The sequence below is a fragment of the Ursus arctos genome, unplaced genomic scaffold, assembly GCF_023065955.2.
Source record: "Ursus arctos isolate Adak ecotype North America unplaced genomic scaffold, UrsArc2.0 scaffold_24, whole genome shotgun sequence".
In the NCBI taxonomy this organism is placed as follows: domain Eukaryota; kingdom Metazoa; phylum Chordata; class Mammalia; order Carnivora; family Ursidae; genus Ursus; species Ursus arctos.
This window is the reverse complement of record NW_026622919.1, coordinates 44,072,059-44,094,760: the sequence shown is the minus strand read 5'-3', so window position 1 is coordinate 44,094,760 and position 22,702 is coordinate 44,072,059. Positions and strand designations below refer to the sequence as shown.

Genomic DNA, 22,702 nt, shown 5'->3' with positions numbered 1-22,702 from the left:
GTGTAGTGTTATTTTAATTTGCATTTCCCTATTGACGTATGACATAGAGTATCCTTTATGTGCTTATTTGCCATTTGTGTATTTTTTTTGGTGAGGTTCTGTTTTGATCTTTTGCCCATCTTTAAAATTTTATTTATTTATTTGACAGAGAGAGAGAGACAGCCAGCGAGAGAGGGAACACAAGCAGGGGGAGTGGGAGAGGAAGAAGCAGGCTCCCAGCAGAGCAGGGAGCCTGATGTGGGGCTCGATCCCAGGACCCTGGGATCACGCCCTGAGCCAAAGGCAGACGCTTAACGACTGAGCCACCCCGGCACCCCCTTTTTTTTAAATTTTATTTTATTTATTTATTTGACAGAGAGAGAGACAGCCAGCGAGAGAGGGAACACAAGCAGGGGGAGTGGGAGAGGAAGAAGATCTTTTGCCCATCTTTAAATTGGGTTGTTTGTTTTTTTATTGTTGCGTTTTAAGAGTGTATTTTGAATACCAGTCCTTTATTAGATATATGTTTGCGAATATTTTCTTTGTATGTGGTTTATCTTTTCATTTTCTTAGCACAGAACAAAAGTTTTTAATTTTAATGAAATCCGACTTACCAACTTTTTCTTTTGTGGATTTTGCTTTTGGTGTAATATCTAAGAACTCCTCACCAAACCCAAGGTTATCTAGATTTTCTCCTGTGTTATCTTCTAGGAGTTGTATAGTTTTACATTATACATTTAGGTTTGTGATCCATTTTGAATTAATTGTTGTGAAACGTGTAAGGTCCGTGGCATAGATTCATTATTTTGCATGTGGATGTCCAGTTGTTTCAACACCATTTGTTGAAAAGATCATCCTTTCTCCATTGAATTGCCTTTCTTCCTTTGTCAAAGATCAGCTGGGTGTATTTCTGTGGGTCTATTTCTGGGCTCTGTGTTCCATTCCATTGATCTGTTTGTCTGTTCTTTGGCCAGTACCACATTTTCTTGATTATAGTAGCTTTATAGTAAGTCATGAAGTTGGGTATTTCAGTCTTCTGACCGTGTTCTTTTTTGTCAGTATTGTGTAGGCTATTCCGGATCTTTTGCCTTTCCATATAAACTTTAGAATCATTTGTTGTTATCTGTAAATCTCTTGACTTTGAAGTAGTATCTCATTGTATCTCATAGTATCTGATGTTGAGCTACACTTAGAGGCCATTTGGAGAAATGCCTATTTAAATCCTTTGCCCATTTTTTTCTTAAATTAAAAAAATTAGAAAAAACTTAATTGTAAAATATACATAAGATGAAATTTACCATCTTAACCATCTTACCCATTTTACATTCACATTGTTGTGCAACTAATCTACAGAACTCTTTTCATCTTGCAAAACTGAAACTTTATACTCATTAATTAAGCAACTCCCCATTTCCCTCTCCCTCCAACCACCCTTCTACTTTCTGTCTCTGAATTTGTCTACTTTGGTACTTAATATAAGTGGAATCATACAGTATTTGTCTTTTGTGACTGTCTCATTTCACTTAGCATTATATCCTGTGTCAGAATTTCCTCTTTAAGGCTGAATAGTACTCATTTGTTTGTGTATACCAAATTTTATTACTTCATCTGTCAGTGCACACTTCCACCTTTGTCCATTGTGAATAATGCTACCATGAATGTGAGTGTACAAAAATCTCTTTAAGACCTTGCTTTCGGGACACCTGGGTGGCTCATTGGTGAAGCATCTGCCTTCAGCTTGGGTCCCAGGGTCCTGGGATCAGGTCCCGCATCGGGCTCCTTGCTCAGTGGGGAGCATACTCCTCCCTCTGCCTGCTGCTCCCCCTGCTTGCGCTTGCTCTCTCTCTCTCTCTCTGACAAATAAATAAAAATCTTAGAAAAAAGAAAGATTTATTTATTTGAGAGAGAAAGCAAGTGCACACGCATGGGTGTGCATTGGGGGAGAGGCAGAGGGAGAGAATCTTCAAGCCCACTTTCTGCTGAGCACAGAGCCTGGGGCAGGGCTTGATCTCAAGACCTATGAAATGATGACCTGAGCCAAAATCAAGAATCAGACATTTAACTGACTTAGCTACCCAGGCGCCCCTCTTCTAAGAGTTTTTATAGTTATAGCTCTTATATTTAGATCTTTGATCCATTTTTCATTAATTTTTGTGTATGGTGTGAAAGAGGGGTCCAACTTCATTCTTTTGCACGTGGATATCCAGTTTTTCTAGTACCGTTTGTTGAAGAGGCTGTTCTCTCCCCATTGACTAGTCTTGGGATCCCTGTTGAAAATCAAATGTTGCCTGGATTTATTTCTGGACTCTCAGTTCTCTTCCATGGATCCATGGATCTGTCCTTATGCCAGCACGACATTGTTTTAATTCCTGTAGCTTTGTGGTAAATTTCGAAATCAGGATATATGAGTTTTCCACCTTTGTCCTTCTTTTTCAAATGAGTTTGGCTGTTTGGGGTTTCTTGTAATTCCGTATGGATTTTAGGATCAGCTTTTTCATTTCTGCAAAAAGAGTCATTGGGATTTTCATAAGTAGTTTCTTTACACAGATGTTTTTGATTTATTTAGGTCTTTAATTTCTTTCAGACGTGTTTTATAATTTTCAGCATATAAGTTTTACACTTCCTTGGTTAAACTTATTCCTAAGTATGTTATTCTTTTTGATGCTATTGTAAATAGAATTATTTTCTTAGTTTCTTTTTAAAGATTGTTTATTACTAATACATAGAAATATAACTGATTTTTGAGTGTTGATCATAATGTCTTGCAACTTCACTGAATTCCCTCAGTGGCTTTTTGCCATTCTGATTAAATTGGTATATTTTTCTTTCATAAACCTCTGACCTAAATTAGTGGTCCTTTCAAGCACTTTACCTCTGTCCCTCTTTTTCTGTCTCCCTTTTATCCTAGTTGTCTTTTAACATCACTTTTTCAAATTTCTGTCTCCTCCAATCACTCATTCAGTGAATCTCAAGAATTCAGTGAGAACATGCTTGTGCACCACATTTTGCTAGGTGCTGTGACTGATGAATATGTGATGTGGTTTCTGCTCTGAAAAATGTGTTGAGAAGACAAATGAGGTGTGTAGAGACAGTGATACAAATTAGATTTCATGAAATGTGATGCAATTGACTGGATGCGCCATTATTTTCTGGACCACTAAGAAAGAATATGTAAATTATTATAAAGAGGGCATAATGGTAGATATTGACTGTAAATTCTATCATGATTTCAGAAATATTAAAGTATGAAAAAATAATTGTAGAATTGACAAAACACAATCTAAAATCAAGTGAATGGAATAGGCTGAGATCAGTACAGATTGAGATAATATTAAAAATAGCCCCCATTAGGGGTGCCTGTCTGGCTCAGTCAGTAGAGCATGTGACTGTTGATCTTGGGGTTGTGAGTTTGAGCCCCACGTTGGGTATAGTAGAGATTTCTTAAAAATAAAATCTTTTTTTTTTTAAAGATTTTATTTATTTATTTGACAGAGAGACAGCCAGCGAGAGAGGGAACACAAGCAGGGGGAGTGGGAGAGGAAGAAGCAGGCTCATAGCGGAGGAGCCTGATGTGGGGCTCGATCCCACAATGCCAGGATCACGCCCTGAGCCGAAGGCAGACGCTTAACCGCTGTGCCACCCAGGCGCCCCTAAAAATGAAATCTTAAAAAACGAGAAACAAAAAAATTGCCCCCATCTAACTGACTGTAACAGTATATCAGATATTCTGTGAAACTGTATGTTCTATCTGAATTTTATTCATTTTAGGAGCCATATGTATGTAAATATCTTCTAATAAATATCTACCTAATAAGTGGCAGGACCTAATTCAAACTCAGGCAGTTGATCTTAGAATGTGTACCTTTAACCATGCTAGCTGAATAGAAGATGTGAGGTTTTGTTTTGTTGTGTTTTGTTTTTTGCTGTTGTTGTTTTTTTAAGATGCAAGTTTTGAAGAATGAGTTACTGGAGTGAGAGAGAAGTTAGTATTCTTTTTTTTTTTTTTAAGATTTTATTTATTAATTTGACAGAGATAGACAGCCAGCGAGAGAGGGAACACAAGCAGGGGGAGTGGGAGAGGAAGTAGCAGGCTCCTAGCAGAGGAGCCTGATGTGGGGCTCGAACCCAGAACGCTGGGATCACGCCCTGAGCCAAAGGCAGACGCTTAATGACTGCGCCACCCAGGCACCCCAGAAGTTAGTATTCTGAATGCATTTTGAGACAGGAAAAAAGGGGAAAATGTATATGAAGTTGGAGAAAGGCTTTTTGACATTCTTTCCCCCTTTGTTTCAGTATTTTTCTTTCTCCTTTCTGACCTTCTCCCTTTCTTTTACTTATTTTCCTTATTGGTTGTGAAACAGACTTGAAGTATTTATTTGCTGGATTCATTGGATAATAGTTTATATTTCCCTTTTTTCTCTGCAGAGTCAGTGTGATATAGTGCAGACCTGGACTCAGGAGCCAGAGAGACCTAGGTTCATATACTGGCATATCCAGGATTTGGCTTGGAGGCCTTGTTGGACAAGTTATGTTGTTGGACAGCAATCTTCCTGGGCTCCCATTTCCTCATCTTTAAAGTGGGACTAATAATGCCTATGGGGCAGTGTTCTTAGGTTTAGAGGTAAAATTATGAAGTGATGGTCACTTGTCTCACTATGCTTAATCAGTGATGTTGCCATTGTTATTTATAATTTTTTTTAGCTAATAACTAGTGAAGTGAACATTTTCTTTCTCTAAAAACAAAATGTAATTGGATTTTATATTTGATGAGGCTCTTTATTCTTTTCTCCCTCTTGTGAGTACTTGGCTCTTAGGGTACCTCTGCATGTAAGACAGGGTCCTGTGCCAGGAGAGATCTCTGATGTAATCGCTGTGGTTCCTCCCATGGATAGCATTCTGATTTTCTTATTGGAATTCCTTACAGCCTGGGAGAAATAGTAAGGTTTTCTAGGTCGGCTGACTCAGGCTGGAGTCAGGAAGAGAATTGGTTGACTTGACGTCTCTGGCCTCTTTCTGCAGAGGAGGAAGCTTGATGCTGTCTATTACTATATGCGCAGTTTAGCTGCCAGCAACCCTATCCTGACTGCCAAGGAGAGTCTCATGAGCTTGTTTGAGGAGACCAAACGAAAGGTGAGTGGGGATGCAGGCAGACTCATTCCTTCCTAAAAGAATGTGTTTCTCATAGTGCTTCCGTGTCCTCAGGGGAATGCCTTATAATATCCTCAGGGGGTCCATTGGGCTGTGCTGATGGAGTCAGTCAGCCCCTATGCAGAACCAAGCTCATCTTTAGGAGAGTTCTCCAGGGCCCTTGGGTGTGCATCTAGATTATGGAATTAATAACTTCTGTGAGACAAAGCAGATAATACTTTGCTATTTAGGGACTATAGTAAAGTCTTTACTTTTTATAACCCCTCGGCAACAAACAGAGATGAGGTGAGTGCCTCTTTTTATTAGCTAAATCCCAGGAGAGTCTGAGCTTATGTGTTTATATATTGTACAGGCAGAACAGATGGAAAAAAAGCAACACGAGGAATTGGAACTGAGCCCTGACCAGTGGCGGAAAGGAAAGAAGTCTACCTTCCGGCATGTTGGAGATGACACCACTCGCTTAGAGATCTGGATCCATCCATCACATCCCCGGTCCTCCCAGGGCACTGAATCTGGGAAGGATTCTGAGCAGGAGAATGGGCTGGGCAGCCTGAGCCCAAGTGATGTAAGTTCCTGAAGGTGATATAATGAGCAAGGCAAACTAAGTAAAAGTGGATGCCCCAGTACATGCAATTGGGAGGCACTGCACAGACATTTCCATGAATCCCAGGGAAGGTAAATCACTTCAGGCTTTCTGATGTCCTCCTCTCCTCCAGCTGCTTATCTTTATTATGTGCTTCCCTCTCTCACCACTATGTGGCACTGTAGAATTTAGTAAAACTAGTTTTTCTAAAGGAAGATCTTAGTATAGGATTTTTTGCTGCTTTGGTTTTGGAGTTACCAATATGATGCTTTAGGATTCTGTTGGGATTTTGTAAAGCTAGTAGGAGAGAGAGCATAGTAGGAAAACTAAAATGGCTGGTTCATTGTGCCTTGAGAGTAAAATTGATAGTGGAGTGGATGGTGGGGTGCGCTGGGAGCAATCTTGAAGGGTCATGCAGTAAATAATTTGACCTTTATCCTGAAGGTGGTAGGGAACTGTTGAATGCTTTCAGTAAGGAAGTAATTTGTCTGTACACATTTTAGAAATATAACTCTGGGGGCGCCTGGGTGGCACAGCGGTTAAGCGTCTGCCTTCGGCTCAGGGCGTGATCCCGGCGTTGTGGGATCGAGCCCCACATCAGGCTCTTCCGCTATGAGCCTGCTTCTTCCTCTCCCACTCCCTCTGCTTGTGTTCCCTCTCTCGCTGGCTGTCTCTATCTCTGTCAAATAAATAAATAAAATCTTTAAAAAAAAAAAAAAAGAAATATAACTCTGGCTGCTTTGTGAAAAGTTTGGAGAAGGGTAAGACAAGAAATAAGAGTAGGAGGGGTGCTACAATAATCCAAGTATGATGTGGAGAGGACCTGAACCAGGGAATGGCTCTGGAGATGGGGAGAAGTGAACAAATATGAGGTATATTGGTGAGGTAGAATCCAAAGAACTTGATTGGACAGGGGGAGCTGAAGGATAAGAGGAAGTCAGATGTGACATCTACCTGGGTGTTTCTGGTTGGAAACTGGGTGAATGCTGGTGTATTCCTTGAGATAGAGAATAGAGGTAGAATTGGTTTTAGGAGAAAAATGAGGAGTTTAGTTTTGGACGTGTTGGAATTTCTGTAGGACATTGAAGAGAGATTTAAAGGCTAACATATCTGAAGCTGGGGAGAGCATTCTGGATTAGAGGTGAAGATACTTGAAGGCATCCTCTCATAGATGGAATTGAAGTCATGAGAGTTGATTCAGTCACTCGAGAAAAAAAACAATGATAAATAAGTTGAAGATCTAAGACAGAAAGGAGGTAGATGGCAGGGAGTGGTCCTTGCAGAGGATTGGAAGGGAGAGAAATCTGGAGCACAAGTGCAGGGATTAGCCTGAATGAGGGTGAGAGGATCCCTCTTTCTTATGCTTGAGGGAGAGGAGGAGTAGGTAATAGGGAGTCAGGTAAGTTTGTGGGTATTGTAGGAGGAAGATGAGGGAGGGCCTTTTTGATGCTTTTTTCTTTTTGAAGTTGGAGACACAGTTGTCTGCTAAGAATGAATCAAAGGCAGTGGGATAGGAGACTTCTTTGGGGTTTAACTTAAAATTTCCATTTCTCTGAGGCGCCTAGGTGGCTCATTCAGTTGATTGCCTGACTCTTGGTTTTGGCTCAGATCATGATCTCGTGGTTGTGGGATGGAGCCCCCACGTCAGGCTCTGTGCTCATCACGGAGTTTGCTTGTCCCTCTCCCTGTGCTCCGCTTCCCACTTTCTCTTTCTTTCTCTAAAATAAATAAAATCTTAAAAAAATTTTTTTTCCATTTCTCTTCCTTTATCCTTCTTACTCTTTAGCTGTTTTCTGTATGACTTAGAAAGTAGTCATTACTTATAAATGAAACTTCCTAGTTTGTCATGTGCCATGGTTTGCATGGGGTGCTTCAAAGGAGTTGCCGCTACAGTAGACTCTTAGTTTGGATATTGCAGCCCCAATGGGAAGGCTATTTGAATAAGAGAGAAATTGTTCTACTGGGTTAGCTCCACTGTCTGTCTTTAGAATGAAAGCAACAGGGGCGCCTGGGTGTCTCAGTCAGTTGAGCATGGATTCTTGATTCTGGCTCAGGTCATGATCTCAGGGCCCACACCAGGCTTCACGCTCAGCAGGGAGCCTCCTTGATTCTTTCCCTCTTCCCCTCCCCTGTGCTCTCGCATGTCTCTCTCTCTCTCAAATAAATAAATCTTTTAAGTAATAAATAAAGTGCAAGTAACAGCAATTGGAGAAAGCATTTTATGGCTTTCTTTGACCTTCACCTCAAGATTGGGGAGTTTCCTTCATAAGAGTTAAGGTTATAACTAATATCCTATAGATCTCTCTCTTCCATTAGATATTTCATTGATTTCTAAGTAATGTGTTTATGAGTCTGTGTTTTTATTCTTTTTTTTTTTTTTTAAGATTTTATTTGAAAGAGAGCAAGAGAGAGTGTGAGCACGAGCGGGGTGGGGGGGCAGAGGGGCAAAGGGAGAAGTAGGCTCCCTGCTCAGTGGGAGGTTTATCCCAGGCGGGTTTATCCCAGGACCCTGGGATCATGACCTGAGCCAAAGTCTGACACTTAACCAATGAGCCACCCAGGCGCCCCTAAGTCTGTGTTTTTATTCTTATTTGCATCTCAGAGAAGACGTTTTCAGCATATGGGCTGTCATTAGATCTATTAATTTTTATTAATTGTTTTATTTTTAATCGTATAAATAATATATGGATGTATTTTTGGTAGAAATTTCAAATAATTAGAGACACATACAGAGTAAAATGGTCATCCTTTTTTAAACTATTTGTGAAGTTGTTTTTATATTTTCAGCCTAATCATCATCCACCCAGGTGCCCCTATAGTTTGCTTTTTCAAGTTATGAATTGGACATACAGTCCATACATAGTCTTCAAAATCACCGTGCTATGTAAAAGCACACAGAAAAAAAGCCAGAGAGCTTAAGGGCAAGAAGGGGTTAGGGCACAATACTCCAAAATCATCAGTGACTTATTAAAAAAAAAAAAAAAAAAGATATGAACCTAATAAGACAGTTGTGCAATTTTATACGTGTCTGTTGGTTAAGAAATACATAAATACTACTTTGAAAAAGAGGTGAACTTTAGAAGCGGGCTTTAGAAGGATTGCAGCATGAGTGTTACTGTGAAGTGGTGGAAGGAGGGTTATTTGAAATTGGACGGGTAGATGTAACACCAGATGTGGATCGGTGTGGCTTAGAACGAGTTCATATGGTGAACTGCGGTAGCTGGTAGATATTTGGAGAGTGTGTGTGTGTTTTCTATTCCTGTGTAGTTCGGTTCAGCAGAGTGCAGTTTTCTGTGTTCACCCAATGTTCCTCATGAACAAAATCACACATAAGGAGATGCAGAATTTGTGCTATGCTCAACTTGTTCCCCAGTATATTTATCACAATGGAACAAAAATTTTCAAAACAAGGATTATAGCATAACTGTATTTCCACTTGTCTAAGACTATCTTTTTTTGGTATGTTCTTAGTGTGACTGAATGATATTTCATTATAAAGGTATATGTCATTTGTTTACCTTATCTGTGTAATTTATATATTTGCTGTGCGTGCTTGTTCATTTTAGTTGTCTTTTTTGGGTGATTAGCCTTACTAAACTTGCTCCTTTGACAATTCCTAGAGTTTCTAGCACACACTACTGAAATTCACATCCGTGAATAAGAAGCAGAAAGTTTGGCTTCAGGTAGTTGTTAGTAATGATAGTAGAGTCCCAACTAGTTTGTTTTCTCTTTGCCAAGCACGAGCTTTGGATCTCTCTCTAAATGGCTACAGGAGGTTAGCTTGTGGGTTGTTGGTTTTCAGCCTTGAGATGTGGTTTGGGTTGAACATGCTACCTGGGGAGGGACTGCCAACCTCAACTGTAAGTGGCATCCTTTTAAACTAATTGAGACTCATATTTAAACTCTACCCCTGCCAGCTAGGCTACTCAAATTCAATGTCACCAGGGTCTCAAGCATTTTTTATTTGGTGGATGTGCCTTCTGCTGTACCTCAGCTCCCTTTGGAAATCAGGAAAGGGTTACTGCTCAGCAAATGAGTTTTTGCAGATAGGGAGTTAATTAAGGAGACTATAGCATCAGAAACAGTTTTCACACTGAGAGGCCAGGATCTCTGATGAAACTGCTCTGTTCATATCTTCAATAGAATGTAACACAAATCTGTCTATTGGGGAAGAATGAGCAAATGAGAATAGGGGCCATTGATAGAGCTGAAACTTCAGTGACTTCTCGTGTTTTGACATGATTTGATTTACCATTCCCAGCATTTTCCCCAACTGACTGTGGTTACTATACCTACAGCGTGTTTGGTGCTATGTGTAGAAAATGTCTTTAGGTAATGAGATGTCATTGTATGTTTGGCCGACCTCTTGACAAATCTTTCTTCTCTTTCACCTTTCTAAATGTGTTTTGGGGTTCAGACTGGACTGTACTTCAGTAGCTCCTAATACCTATTGTTCAGCCTTTCCTTATTTGAATCTCTTATTTCACCCACCAAATGGTTTTTATACCATACCAATATTTATTTTATTTCTTTGCATAGTATTTTTTTCCAGGCCTTGTTTACATCCAGAATTTACTGCAGTTACTCTTGAGTTTTTGGAGTAGAGGGCTGCTTCTGGGTCCAGTGCTTAACCAGACTAAAGTTTACTTTACCTGTCCTAATGTGCCAGTTTTGTGCTAGGGTTGTAAAGATGAATATGGCATTATTATTACCTCAAAGAGCTTACTTAGAGTCTACTGCATGGGTCAGCAAGCTTTTTCTGAAAAAGGCCAGGTAGTTGATATTTGAGGCTTTGTAGGCCATATGGTCTCTGTTAACAACTACTTACCTCAGCTGTTGGGGTGCTAAAATAGCCATAGACAGTACAGAAATGAATGAGCATGGCTGTGTTCCAGTAAAACTTTATTTACAAAGACTGGTGCCAGCCTGCCTCTGGCCTCTGGGCCTAGTTGCCAAACTCTGATCTGGTGGAAGTAATGGCCACATAAACAGAATGTTTCAGTATATAGTTAGTTATTGTCATCTGTGGTAGTTATGTGCTAGAAAGTCACCACAGACACTGAATTAGTGAATACTAAACCATTGCTCTTTTTTTTTTTTTTTTCAGATTTTTCATTTATTTATTTGACAGAGAGAGGGCACAAGCAGGCAGAGCAGCAGGCAGAGGGTGAGGGAGAAGCAGGCTCCCTGCTGAGCAAGGAGCCCAATGTGGGGTTCGATCCCAGGACCCTGGGATCATGACTTGAGCTGAAGGCAGATACTTAACCAGTTGAGCCACCCAGGCGCCCCTGAACCGTTGCTTCTAAGGGAAATACAAGGTTAGGTTTCTGTGAGCCTCTGGTTATAAGAATTTCATCAAGTGATCAGTGCATACGTTGTTTTTTGGTTTTTTTTTGTATGTTTGTTTGGTTTTGAGAGAGAGAGAGTGGGGAGGAGAGGCAGAGGGTGAGGCAGAGAAAGAATCCTAAGCAGGTCCCATGCTTATCGTGGAGCCCAAAGCAAGGCTTGATCTCATAACCCTGAAATCATGACCCGAGCCAAAATCAAGAGTTGGACGCTCAACCGACTGAGCCACCCAGTGCCCCATAACCTTGTTTTATGTAGGTTTCTGTTTATAGTCACTTTATTTAATGTATATTGTTGATTCATTAACACTGAACTCATGGCTGATGCCACTGTAACTTGTGCCCAAACAGACACACATTTTCTCTGTAAGGCACATCGCAGCCTTCTTGCACTTAGGAACACAAGAACACTTCAGCGCTATGCTTGGAGGCCATTTTAAACAGTGAAATCACCAGCAAAAAGCACAGAAATGTGAAAAACATGGCTCTAAATAGACCATGAAAAGGGCACTTGCTTAAAGTATGAGAACTTGGACAAGAAGGCAGAGTCACCTTGTTGAACCTCAGCTGGGAACATGTTTATCAGGCGACTTGAATTTTTTGCCCCTCTGGGTATGTCCATGAATGACTGCGAAAGCACCATGGGTATTGATTTTGGTGTTACTAATGAGTTTTAGCAAGTAGCTGAATTCACAAATACAAATCCACAAATAATGATGACCAAGTATATTGTGGTAAGTGTCGTGAGGGAGGTATGCATTGGGTACTTTAGAAGCACAGAGAAGAACACTTGGTTCAGTCCTGGTGGAAGTATGGGTTGTAGTGAGGAAAAGGAGAGTGACTTTGGAAGGCTTCCTGGAAGTTAACTAGGCCAAATGAGAAGAGAGTGTTCCAAGTGGAAGGAACAGCATGGGCAAAGACAGAGGAGGTGTGACACAGCGGAGGGGTTGCAGGGTATCTAAATCTATGATAATTTGGAGGTTCATCTGAGAAAGTTGGAGTGGAGGAGAGACTGAGCCTTCTGCGGAACACTTTCTAGTTTGGTGCATTGGTATATATGGGTAGTGGTCAGTGGGCTGGGCCCAAATAATGTACTTCTGGATTCTGGAAGTAATTTGTTTCTGGAATTTCTCATTGTTTACTTCTCATGTCTGCATTGTTAATTCAACAAAAGCAGTACTGTTTCATTCATTAAATTAAGTAGAGTAGAAATTGACTGAATTTTTTGCCCCACAGTTTGTTGATTAAAATTTGAGGGCTACTCTTTTAGACGGTGCTTTGGGCATTCCAAACTCAAATATGCAGAAGATATTAGTGTTTCTTTGTGTCTTGGTTGTTGGAGGAAATTGCCAGTGGCTTCGATTAAGTAGAGCAAACCTTGTTTTCTTTTCATTTTGATATTTTTATTGCTTTTAAAAATTTATGAAGCCAGGGTGCTAGGTGGCGCAGTCAGTTTAGCTTCCAGCTCTTGGGCTTGGCTCAGGTCCTGATCTTAGGGTCGTGAGATCGAGCCCTGTGTGGGGCTCTGTGCTCAGCCCAGGGTCTGCTTGGGATTCTCTTTCCCTCATTCAGCTCCCCGCCCTCCCTGCGCCCCGCCCCCAAATCAATCAATCTTTTTAAAAATTTACAAAGCCAACACATCCTTATTGTAAAAAATATGAAAATGCAGATAAACAATGTGTTTTTACCATCTAGCAGTAATTACTGTTAACATCTTAGGGTATGCTTTTCCTGCGTGTTTACGCAGGGCACAGCACTTAGATTGGAAATGTCTAATGCCCATTAACCTGGGAAGTCAGAAGAGACAAATCCATGCCTAATTGTCAACTCAGAACTTGATTGGAAAAGCAGTACTCTAATTTCTGAAGTCAGCGTAGATACTGTATCTTGCTTTTTATCCAAGTAGCACAATTAGAATGACACTGTAATGTCCTCCCTCTCCTGTGTAAAGAGAAACTTCTTAAGCCACATGAATAAGGAAGAAGAACTTCAAGAAAGATTAGACATCTAATAGGACTGATTATTGTTTTGAAAGATTAGTCTGAAAAGGGTCCATTTCATGGGGAAACATCTTGAACTAGTGATAAATTGGGGCATGATGGATTAATTTGAGGCTCCCCTGGGCATAGAAACTTGTGACTTTGTTTGAAAAGCTGGGTTCTAGTTGGAAAAGTTTCTAGGTAGCAGAGTTGGGGTTGGCTTCTAGGTTGGTAGGAATAGGTCTAGCAGAGGAGTGATTGCCTTTTTAAATATTTTATTTAAGAATAGGTAAAAGGTTTTGTGTGTGTATAATGTACTCACACACACACACACACACACATGGTTTTCTCCCTTCTTTTACACTATTAATGGTATATCACACACAGTTATTCATCTTTGCTTTTATTTCCCCCCCTCATATTACTGTTGGATTTGGGAGATACTTCCATGAGTGCTTGACTATAGGTCTATTGTGTCTCTCTTAGAGTCTGGCAGCTTGATAGATTTTATTAATTTTGTCCATATCCACTGATATGTCAGTGAGAGGATAGTGCAGAGTTTAACAGCTTGGGCTTTGGGAAGGCCTAAGTTCAAGTCTTAGTTTTATCGGTTATTAGCAATGAGGCTTTAGGCATGCACTTCAGTGTCTTCATATTTTATTTTATTTTTATTTCATTTCATTTCATTTCATTTCATTTATTTTTATTTTATTATTATTTTTTAAGATTTTATTTATTTATTTTGACAGAGAGAGACAGCCAGCAAGAGAGGGAACACAAGCAGGGAGAGTGGGAGAGGAAGAAGCAGGCTCCCAGCGGAGGAGCCTGATGTGGGGCTCGATCCCAGAACGCCGGGATCACGCCCTGAGCCGAAGGCAGACGCTTAACGACTGCGCCACCCAGGCACCCTGATTATTATTATTTTTTTAAGTAGGCTCCATGCCCAGCGTGGAGCCCAGTGTGGGGCTTGAACTCATGACCATGAGATCAAGACCTAAGCTGAGGTTAAGAGTCCGACGCTTAACTGACTAAGGCAGGCAGGTGCTCCGGTTGCAGTATCTCATTTATTTATTTATTTATTTATTTATTTATTTATTAAAAAAGATTTGTTTACCCATTTGAGAGAGAGAGAGAATGAGCAGTGGGGGAGAGGGAGAGAGAGAATCCTCAAACAGACTGCCTGCTGAGCACAGAACCCAACATTGGGCTTATTTCCACAACCCATGAGATCATGACCTGAGCCGAAACCAAGAGTGGGATGCTCGACTGACTGAACCACCCAGGCGCCCTTGGTTGAAGTATTTTAAAGGAAATCCTGGATAATGCATCATTGCAACCCTACATATTTCACTTCTGTACACGCCTTTTAAAAAATAATGCACATTGGGGCGCCTGGGTGGCTCCGTCGTTAAGCGTCTGCCTTCGGCTCAAGGCGTGATCGCGGAGTCCTGGGATCGAGCCCCACATCAGGCTCCTCCGCTGGGAGCCTGTTTCTTCCTCTCCCACTCCCCCTGCTTGTGTTCCCTCTCTCGCTGGCTGTCTCTCTCTCTGTTAAATAAATAAATAAAATCTTAAAAAAAAATGCACTTTTTCTTATGTACCACAGTGCCATTGCCGTGTCTGTCCATGGCATCATTTGGTATTTGATGTATAACTTTATTTCCCACATTATCTAACAAATGTCTTCTTAGAGTTGGTTTGTTCAAATCAAGTCCTATACATTATGTTTGATTGTTCTGTCTCCTAACTTTCTTTTAATCAAGAACAATCCTGCCTTCCCTTTTAAAACGTTCTTTGTGTCATAAGCTTGTTAAAGAAGCCTGTTAGTAGGTGCGCCTGGGTGGCTCAGTCTGTTAAACGCCTGCCTTTGGCTCGGGTCGTGATCCCAGGGTCCTGGGATCAAGTCCCACATCAGGCTCCCTGCTCATCAGGGAGTCTCCTTCTCCCTCTGCCCCCGAACCCTGCTTGTGCTCGCGCACTCTCTCCCCCTCTCTTGGTCTCTCGCAAAAATAAATAAATAAAAAATATATTTTTAAAAAAGAAGCCGGTTAGTTGTCCTGTAGAATTCCCACATTCTGGATTTGTCTTTGTTTCCTTGTGGTATCATTTAACCTTTTCTTCTATCCCTCATATTCCTCTAAATGAGAGTTAGCTCTAGAAACTTGGTTAGATTTGGGTTCAGCCTTTTTGGCAAGAGTACTTCGTAGGTGGTGCTGTGTGCCTCATTTTGCCCTGCATTAGGGGGTGTCTGATTATCTCACTTTTAGTGACACTGAGACTAATCAGATGGTTCAGGTGGGCCAAATAGTAGATGTTTGCTTGTTTTGTTTTAAAAGTTCAATCAGTTGCCAGCTAATTTACAAAAAAATCCAGATCTGGCAACGATTTGCCAGAGCCAAGTATCACCCCTTTTGATCAGGCTTGTGTTCTCCAGTTTAGCCCGACCCTCTCCCCCCACCCTCCTCCTGTACTTACATATGGCTCACTTTCGTCACCTACCTTGTCTCTGTAGGCATTTGATTTTGTGATCAGTGCTTTCAAAGTGCCGCCAAAATGGGTTATCGCAATCTAGGCTTTTAAGTTGTTTCTCAGAGATTGTTTAGGATTGGCAAATCCCTCCAATCAGGCCTCATTTTGGTCACAGTTTGGATATGTCTTAATCATTGGACCATAAGTGTTGTTTTGGTTTTTCTTTTTCTTTTTTGGGGGGTGGGGGGGGCAGAAGTGTTTTGTTTGGCTTCACGTGGTATTGCCTTTGGTGTTCATCCAGAAACTAGTTAGCAGTATGTCCTGCTACCAGGCTGGTTCCCTCTTCGTCTGCAGTCTAGTAGTGAGCCTAAGGAATCTGAAGGTATTGCTTCTGTTTCCTGATGAAATTTGTACCTCTGGGAATGGAGGCCTACACACACAGCTCTGGGACAGCGTCTTTCCTCAACATCCTGTTGCAGCCAAACTTGGTGAAAAGTGAGAAGTTACTCTGCCTAAGCGTGTGAACTGAAAAGCTTCAGGCTGTGTTCTAGTAAAGTCTGAATGCCACCCACCAAACCAGTTGATTAGAAGTAAACTTTTCTTGGGCACCTGGGTGGCTCAGTCAGTTAAGTGTCTTCCTTCAGCTCAGGTCATGATCCCAGCATTCTGGGATCCAGCCCGACATCAAGCTCCCTGCTTAGCGAGGAGCCTGCTTCTACCTCTCCCTCTGCTTCTCCCCCTGCTTGTGTGCTTGCGCTCTCTCTCTCTCTCTCTCTCTCTCAGATAAATAAAATCTTTTTAAAAAATGCAAATCAAAATAATAAGAAAACATTTAAAAAAAGAAGAGAAACTTTTCTTGTCTTTCATAGTTTTCTCTAACCCCAGGCTTTTTAGTTGTTATCTGAAATCTCTGGCAGAGTGAGAACCTTGTTTCTCTAGGCTTGGAAATCATAGCTTCTGCCTGAAACTTTGCATGCTGCCCCTGCCTGAATCTCATGTGTCCATGTTTCCATGGTGTTTTTTTTTTTTCCTTAGAGGGTGCTATTATAAGTTGAGAATGGTGATTTTTTCTTTCTGACTGAATGCATGGCTCTGGGAGGCTGGATAGTACGTGAGTATATTTTTTCTTGCATTTAATCAAGAGTCCAGCAAAGTAAACATTGGCCAACAAAGGAGTTCAGCTTCACTGTGAGAAACCCAGGTCAGGTGACCTGTATCACAGAGCTTTCCCATGCTCAACTTGCTATATTTGTTTGAAGGCTTTTTTATTTTTAAAGTGTGTTTTGCAGGTGGCATTTTCTTCAGACCATTCGTCTTGTTTTTCAGTGCCCCTTGCATAGTCTGTGCACCTGAGCTGCTGCTGCTTGCTGCTGCTGCTGCCACCACCGCGCTGAAAAAGCTGTGATGTGTGGGTGGTACACATCTAATACCTCCACGCCCCCCCCCTCCCAACTGCCCCATGAACACAGCTATAGGGCAGAGCACAGTTTTAGAAGGTCTGCTTTCTTGGGCAAGATGACTCGTCTTGGAGCGTTAGGTCCTAGTGTGGTATCGTACACCCTTAGGTTGGCACTTCCAGAATTAGCGCCATCAGGTACAGCTCAAAACTCTTGGCCTCATTTTCTCTGGATGGCATAAGCATTGATTTGATCAATAGTGAGAGAAGAATTGAGTCTCTTTGCTAATAGGTGAATGTTTTTATGTGTGGTAACTCGATTATTTCATTGCCCCATCATTATCAAAGCAGAGAAAGTTAGCTTAATTTTTTGACCTTATAAAGATAACCTATCTGCAGGGTGGGTACCATTCCGTTTTGCAGGGTTGCTGTGGGAATTACATGAATATCATGTCATTTATATAGCCCTTTACTTTCGTGAAGTAGTTTATAGCCTGTGCCTTATGTCGTACTCCTCCACCCTAGAAGCTGTTTGAAAGTATTCTTCTGTGAACTGAGATTTGGCAACATAGGGTGATAGGATTTCATAAAGTCTCTTGATGGAGGAAGAGGCTACAGGTTGGCTCTCTTTTTCTCAGGCCTTAGGAAGCAGAACTTGGTGAGATTGCTTCAGAGGTAGAACCAACTGGGTTTTTCAGATATTCATAACGTGTTCTGTGAGAAAGAGCCCCTAACAGGCAAGGACTGGTGCTGCTTGCCTGGATCATTGCTGGACTCTGGGGCTGATGTCTTTCTTTGTCTCTTTGTGGTTGGCAGTGAGTGGAAGTTTCTCAAAGTACATTGGCCCTACCTATAAACCCTTAACGCCCATATGACCTCGGTCACCAAACCACTTCAGGGCTTTATTTTTATCCTAGCCGTTTCGTTTCAAGATGTGAGGTTGGTTTCTTTCCTCTAGCAGAGCAAAGTTCTCTGGGGGAAGAAACAGAGTGCCAGGGTGCAGTTGAGGCTGGTTAAACACCAAAACCACACTCTTCATCTTTCTGGGCTTGAGACGTGACATAAGCCATGCTGCAAACACCAGCTTCCACACTGTGAAGAAACCTTGTCAGATACTAACTTCATTTATTTTTGTGTGTGTGTTTGGTTTGTATTTTTAGACGAATAAAATGTGGGGAAAAAGAGGTGTACGTCCCCGTTCTGCTCTAGCCAGAAATTCTAAGAATGGACACTGTTAAAATCCAGTATTTCCGAGCTTCAGGTTTTTCATCTTCCCCAACAGTGTTGATGAGAACTCTCACAACTCACCAGGTCTCAGGAAACCGGATTACCAACATATCCTGTTCGCGTGCATGTGTGTATTCTGTGTTACCCACAGGCCACTTTCCACCCCACGTGACCTTTAGTTACCATCCGGAAAGTCAGGACCCAGATACCAGTCAGAATTTCCAGGCTTTGGTTTGGTTTAGACATTTTAGAAAATGTTAACAGTAGTAGTTTTACAGAGACTTTCTGAGTGGCACACATAGTGACTAGGAAGTAGCACATCCTGAGAAGACGGAGAAAGGCAGTACCGGTACTCTTCGAGAAACGTGTTGGAAAAGGAGCATTCAGGAGAAAACTTGCAACCAAAATGCACAGGGAGGAGGAGAGGACAGGAGAGAATTATTTAATTAATTAGAAGTAAGTAATGCCCCAGTTTTTAGGTTTTAAGGCTAACTTCTGAAGGTCTTATTATATTCATTAAAATTGTAGTACGCATTATTAAAGTTGTTTATTACACACTACATCACATTTTATTTTAATCAGCGTCTCTCAGTGTGGACAGACTGTAGTGACTCAGGTAATGCTCTAGAACAGGGATGGGTAAAAGACTGCCAGTGGCCTGCAAGCTACGAGTGGCTTATAACATACTTACATAAGGACTTGTTTAAAAAGAAGAACATGTGACAGAGATGTATGTGGCCCACGAGGCCTAAACGATACACTGTCTGACCCTTTACGGAAAGAGTTTACCCACCACTGCTCTAGAATGGGAAGGGTGAAGGCAGTTAATACAGTGGCGGTCCTTCACTTAGGGCATTGATTGTTAATAAGGGTGTTATTGCCTTTGGTGGGGGGCCCTTCCTCATTTTGTGGGACTGTCACTGCAGGATGTTTAGCATTCCTGACCCTGCCCGCTGGATACCAGTAGTGGTCCGCACACATTTCCAAGCACTCTCTGGGAGGAGTGCTGCTGTTCTGGTTGAGATTCACCGATACAGGAGCTGGATGAGATCAGAAACACCTTGTTAAGGTTTCGTCTCTCATTTCCTCTCAATTAGAGAGACAGGTTTGGGTTTTGGCTCTTCGTGGCATAAGGATTGACCATGGTGAGAGAGAATGTGAGTAACTTGTGGAACAGGGAGGGTGCTCAGTAGGGTAGAATAAAATGGTTTTAAGGAAGCCATTGAATGAATATGTTGCGTGTTCACCCTTAAAGAATTGTTGAGATTGATGTTTAATTTATGAAAGCTTTGTTTTGATGTTGCACGTGCTTTGTAAAGCATGTTCTCTGTATGTGAGAGGAAGAGTGGCCATCTTTGGCCTTAATGTCCAGATGATTTTGAGATCTGTGGGAATCTGTATGGTATACTTGAGAGACTTGTTCAAAGCCGATATAAGGACATAGTTTTGGCATCTTGTGAATAACCTGATATCCAGACTTAAGCCAGAACTCTGGGATTGGAGAATTTTCCAGCCTGGGAGAGTTGACTGAGAAAAGTCCTCCTTTGGCTTCTTACCAAGTTAGACAAGGGAGCAATCAGTTGCTGAGTTCTAGCCAACTGGAATGTATGTGAGGGTGTACTATAAATCGTCCCTTAGGATCCAGCTCCTGCTCTGTGAAGAGCCGTCCAAATAAGAATGAGACCCTTACACAGGATCCTTGTCACTCTGCCGCTGCTTTAGGAAGGAATAGAGCAGTGATTTGATGTTACTGTGGGAGCAGCTCACTTTATATAGAAACGTACTGCACGTTGTGTGGGTCAAGACATTGCACTGACCTTTTCGTTTTCCCCCTGTTGCCTTTCTCACCAATTTCCTATATTGTTTTTTATTTCTGACCATACTCTTGGGGAGATGTATCTGCAGTTCTATCGTTCTGTAATCCCTCTCTACTCTTAAAGGTTCCAGAATTTCATCCGTCTACTCTTTTTTCACTGTCTTGGATGTAATGTTTGGGCTAAGATAGAGAATATGAAAAAGTTGTTTTCTTGGCTGGGGATCTTTTCCCAGTCGGCAGACTCTTTGTTAGGCTTCAGGGGGAAACTCCAGGTTTCTCCCTCCTCTTGGAAGCCTTTCACTTTACTCATAAATATTTAATATTGAAGTTACTGCTCAGTTTTATTTTTCCAAGTCTTACTATATAGACATTAGACCAGAAGGAACTCAAAATACTATGGAGACTCTTTCTGATGCTTGAGTCTCTCTAAAGTGTATTTACCACACATTTTTATTTTTGAGAGCTTCAGTGATTTTTCCAGTTGTCTGTCTTCCATCTGTCCACTGATCAAGAGCTTTATTGAGTATCTGTTATGGAAATCACTAGGCATCTCCTACTATTGTTCTTTCCATGTAATTCATGCCTAGAACCATCAGAGAACTGTGTACATGGGCAACATATTGTCCCCAGTAGTGTTGCTTTGACCGAATTATACTTTGGTGTAAGATCGTCAGCCTGTATTAAGACAAATAATAATAAAGAGGTCTAGGGAATCATGGCTATTTGTTTCACATGGTATCTTCTTTCTGGAAACCCATGGGAGAAATTTCTGCTTTTAGTATCCGAGATAGTCGTGCTGCGTGAGTTTTTTTTTTTTTTTTTTAACTTCATGCACATTTATGAGTTTGTTTTTAAGAATAATTCTGTCTTATTTGTCCCAGAGGTTAGTGTCAGACTTGTTACTTCCTTTAATAAACGTGAAGGACGTTCTGATACGCATTTGGTGTCATGTCCTTACTGCTAGCGACTGCTGAGTTTTTCTCTTTTGTTCCTCTTTCTTGTTTTCAATTTATTTTATGCTGCAGTATAGTATAACACCTTCATATGTTGCCTTAAATAACAGTTTTATATGGACATTCTCCTCTTTTTCTCTCACTTATTCAGTTGTAAAACCTCCTTCTGAGGTCAGCTAGTCCTTTCTGAGGGGATCAAGGTTTTCCCTGTCCCACTCAGGTTCTTTCTGTAAATATTTAGGGAGTACGTTTATATGTTAATCATTATCCTAGGCACTGCACACGGGAAGGTGAATGATACTGATCTTTCCTTCAAAGATACAGTCTAGTAGGAAGAACAGATATGTAAATAAATTACAAATGCAATAATGGATGGGGCGCCTGGGTGGCACAGCGGTTAAGCGTCTGCCTTCGGCTCAGGGTGTGATCCCGGCGTTATGGGATCGAGCCCCACATCAGGCTCCTCCGCTATGAGCCTGCTTCTTCCTCTCCCACTCCCCCTGCTTGTGTTCCCTCTCTCGCTGGCTGTCTCTATCTCTGTCAAATAAATAAATAAAATCTTAAAAAAAAAAACAACAAATGCAATAATGGAAATATGTACACCATACAGGAATAATACAGAGGAGAAAGACATTGACTCATGATGACTGGGGAAAACTACCTAGAAAGGTGATCTGTCCTTACTTTTGAAGGGTGAAAGAAGTTCTTTAGGTAGATGGGAGTAGCCAGCTCTTCTGGCAGAAGGAACAACGTAGATAAAAATATGGTGTGGTTACAAACTGCAAGTGGTTGCTCCTAGGATTCCTAGCCAAGAGTCTATAATTAGAATATCTTAGGCCATGGTAGAGACGTCCAAATTGATGCTGTTTAATCAGTCAGCTGGAGCTGAAGATTCATCACAAAGTAGATACTTCGGGCTTTTGATTTGGCCCAACCTTAGAAGTGGATCCTTCAAATCGTTCTTCTCTGCTTTATTTTCTGCATTAGCAAAAGTTGAGTCATCCTAAAGTCATGCCTTCCATCATTCTGGGAAGCTTTCTGAGCCAAGGCCAGTTTGGCTTAGGAGTAAGTTATGTTTTGTGTTGTAACCATTGGCAACAAGTCCTCTTCTTGCCCTGCACATGCACAGTAGGACTGCAGCTACTGAAGCACATGGGAAAGAGGAGCTGGGATGATACCCTCTGTGGATTTATGTTTTTCTGGGGTGTGTCTTGGTAAGGATGCTAAAACTTTACTTTGTCTAATAAGATTCTGAGCTGACTTGTGCCATAGATCTCTGAGAGATACTGGGTCCTAATTTGTAAAGCAAACTATGTGTAAGTCAGTTGACATTCTCTGTGAAGAATTTTTTTGGGCAGATTTTCCTTTAGACTTCTGGACAGATCTGTAAAACAGTATGGCTTTTAAAATACTTCGACGTGACACGTTTCAAAAGGTTGAATAAGGCACTGATAGATGCCCTCGGTGTTTCCAATAAGCTGTCCCTTGTGGCTAATGGAGACTAGGACTTACATCTTCTGGAATACATTCCAAAATTGTTTATTTCTGTGGACACATTTCTTAGTCTCTTTCTTTGTTTGTACATCTGTAAAATAGGGCTATAGTTTACATCATCAACAGATGTGGTATTTGACACCAGTGTAGCTTTCTGCACTTAGATGGAGTCCCAAACTTTTAGCACAGTCACCTTCATTTCTACCACCTAGGAGTTAGAATCTTGGTGTGGGGATTAGGACATATGGGGCAAGGGGTCGTTGGCTATGGAGTAGAGGCTTAGGTGGAATAGCAGAAAAGATTGTGGTAATTA

General features: G+C 41.3%; 1 protein-coding gene across 6 annotated transcripts in view; it reads left to right on the top strand.

The window, feature by feature from the left end:
• Positions 1-22,702, top strand: part of SMG6 (SMG6 nonsense mediated mRNA decay factor) — a 228,562-nt gene that overhangs the window by 11,650 nt on the left and 194,210 nt on the right. For 5 of the 6 annotated variants that reach the window (XM_026517857.4, XM_057317740.1, XM_057317741.1 and 2 more), the window contains exons 7-8: positions 4,999-5,109; positions 5,480-5,692. In XM_026517857.4, the coding sequence (XP_026373642.1) occupies positions 4,999-5,109; positions 5,480-5,692 (324 nt within the window). The remainder of the gene's footprint in view (positions 1-4,998; positions 5,110-5,479; positions 5,693-22,702) is intronic. The other variant, XM_044390700.3, reaches the window with a different exon arrangement.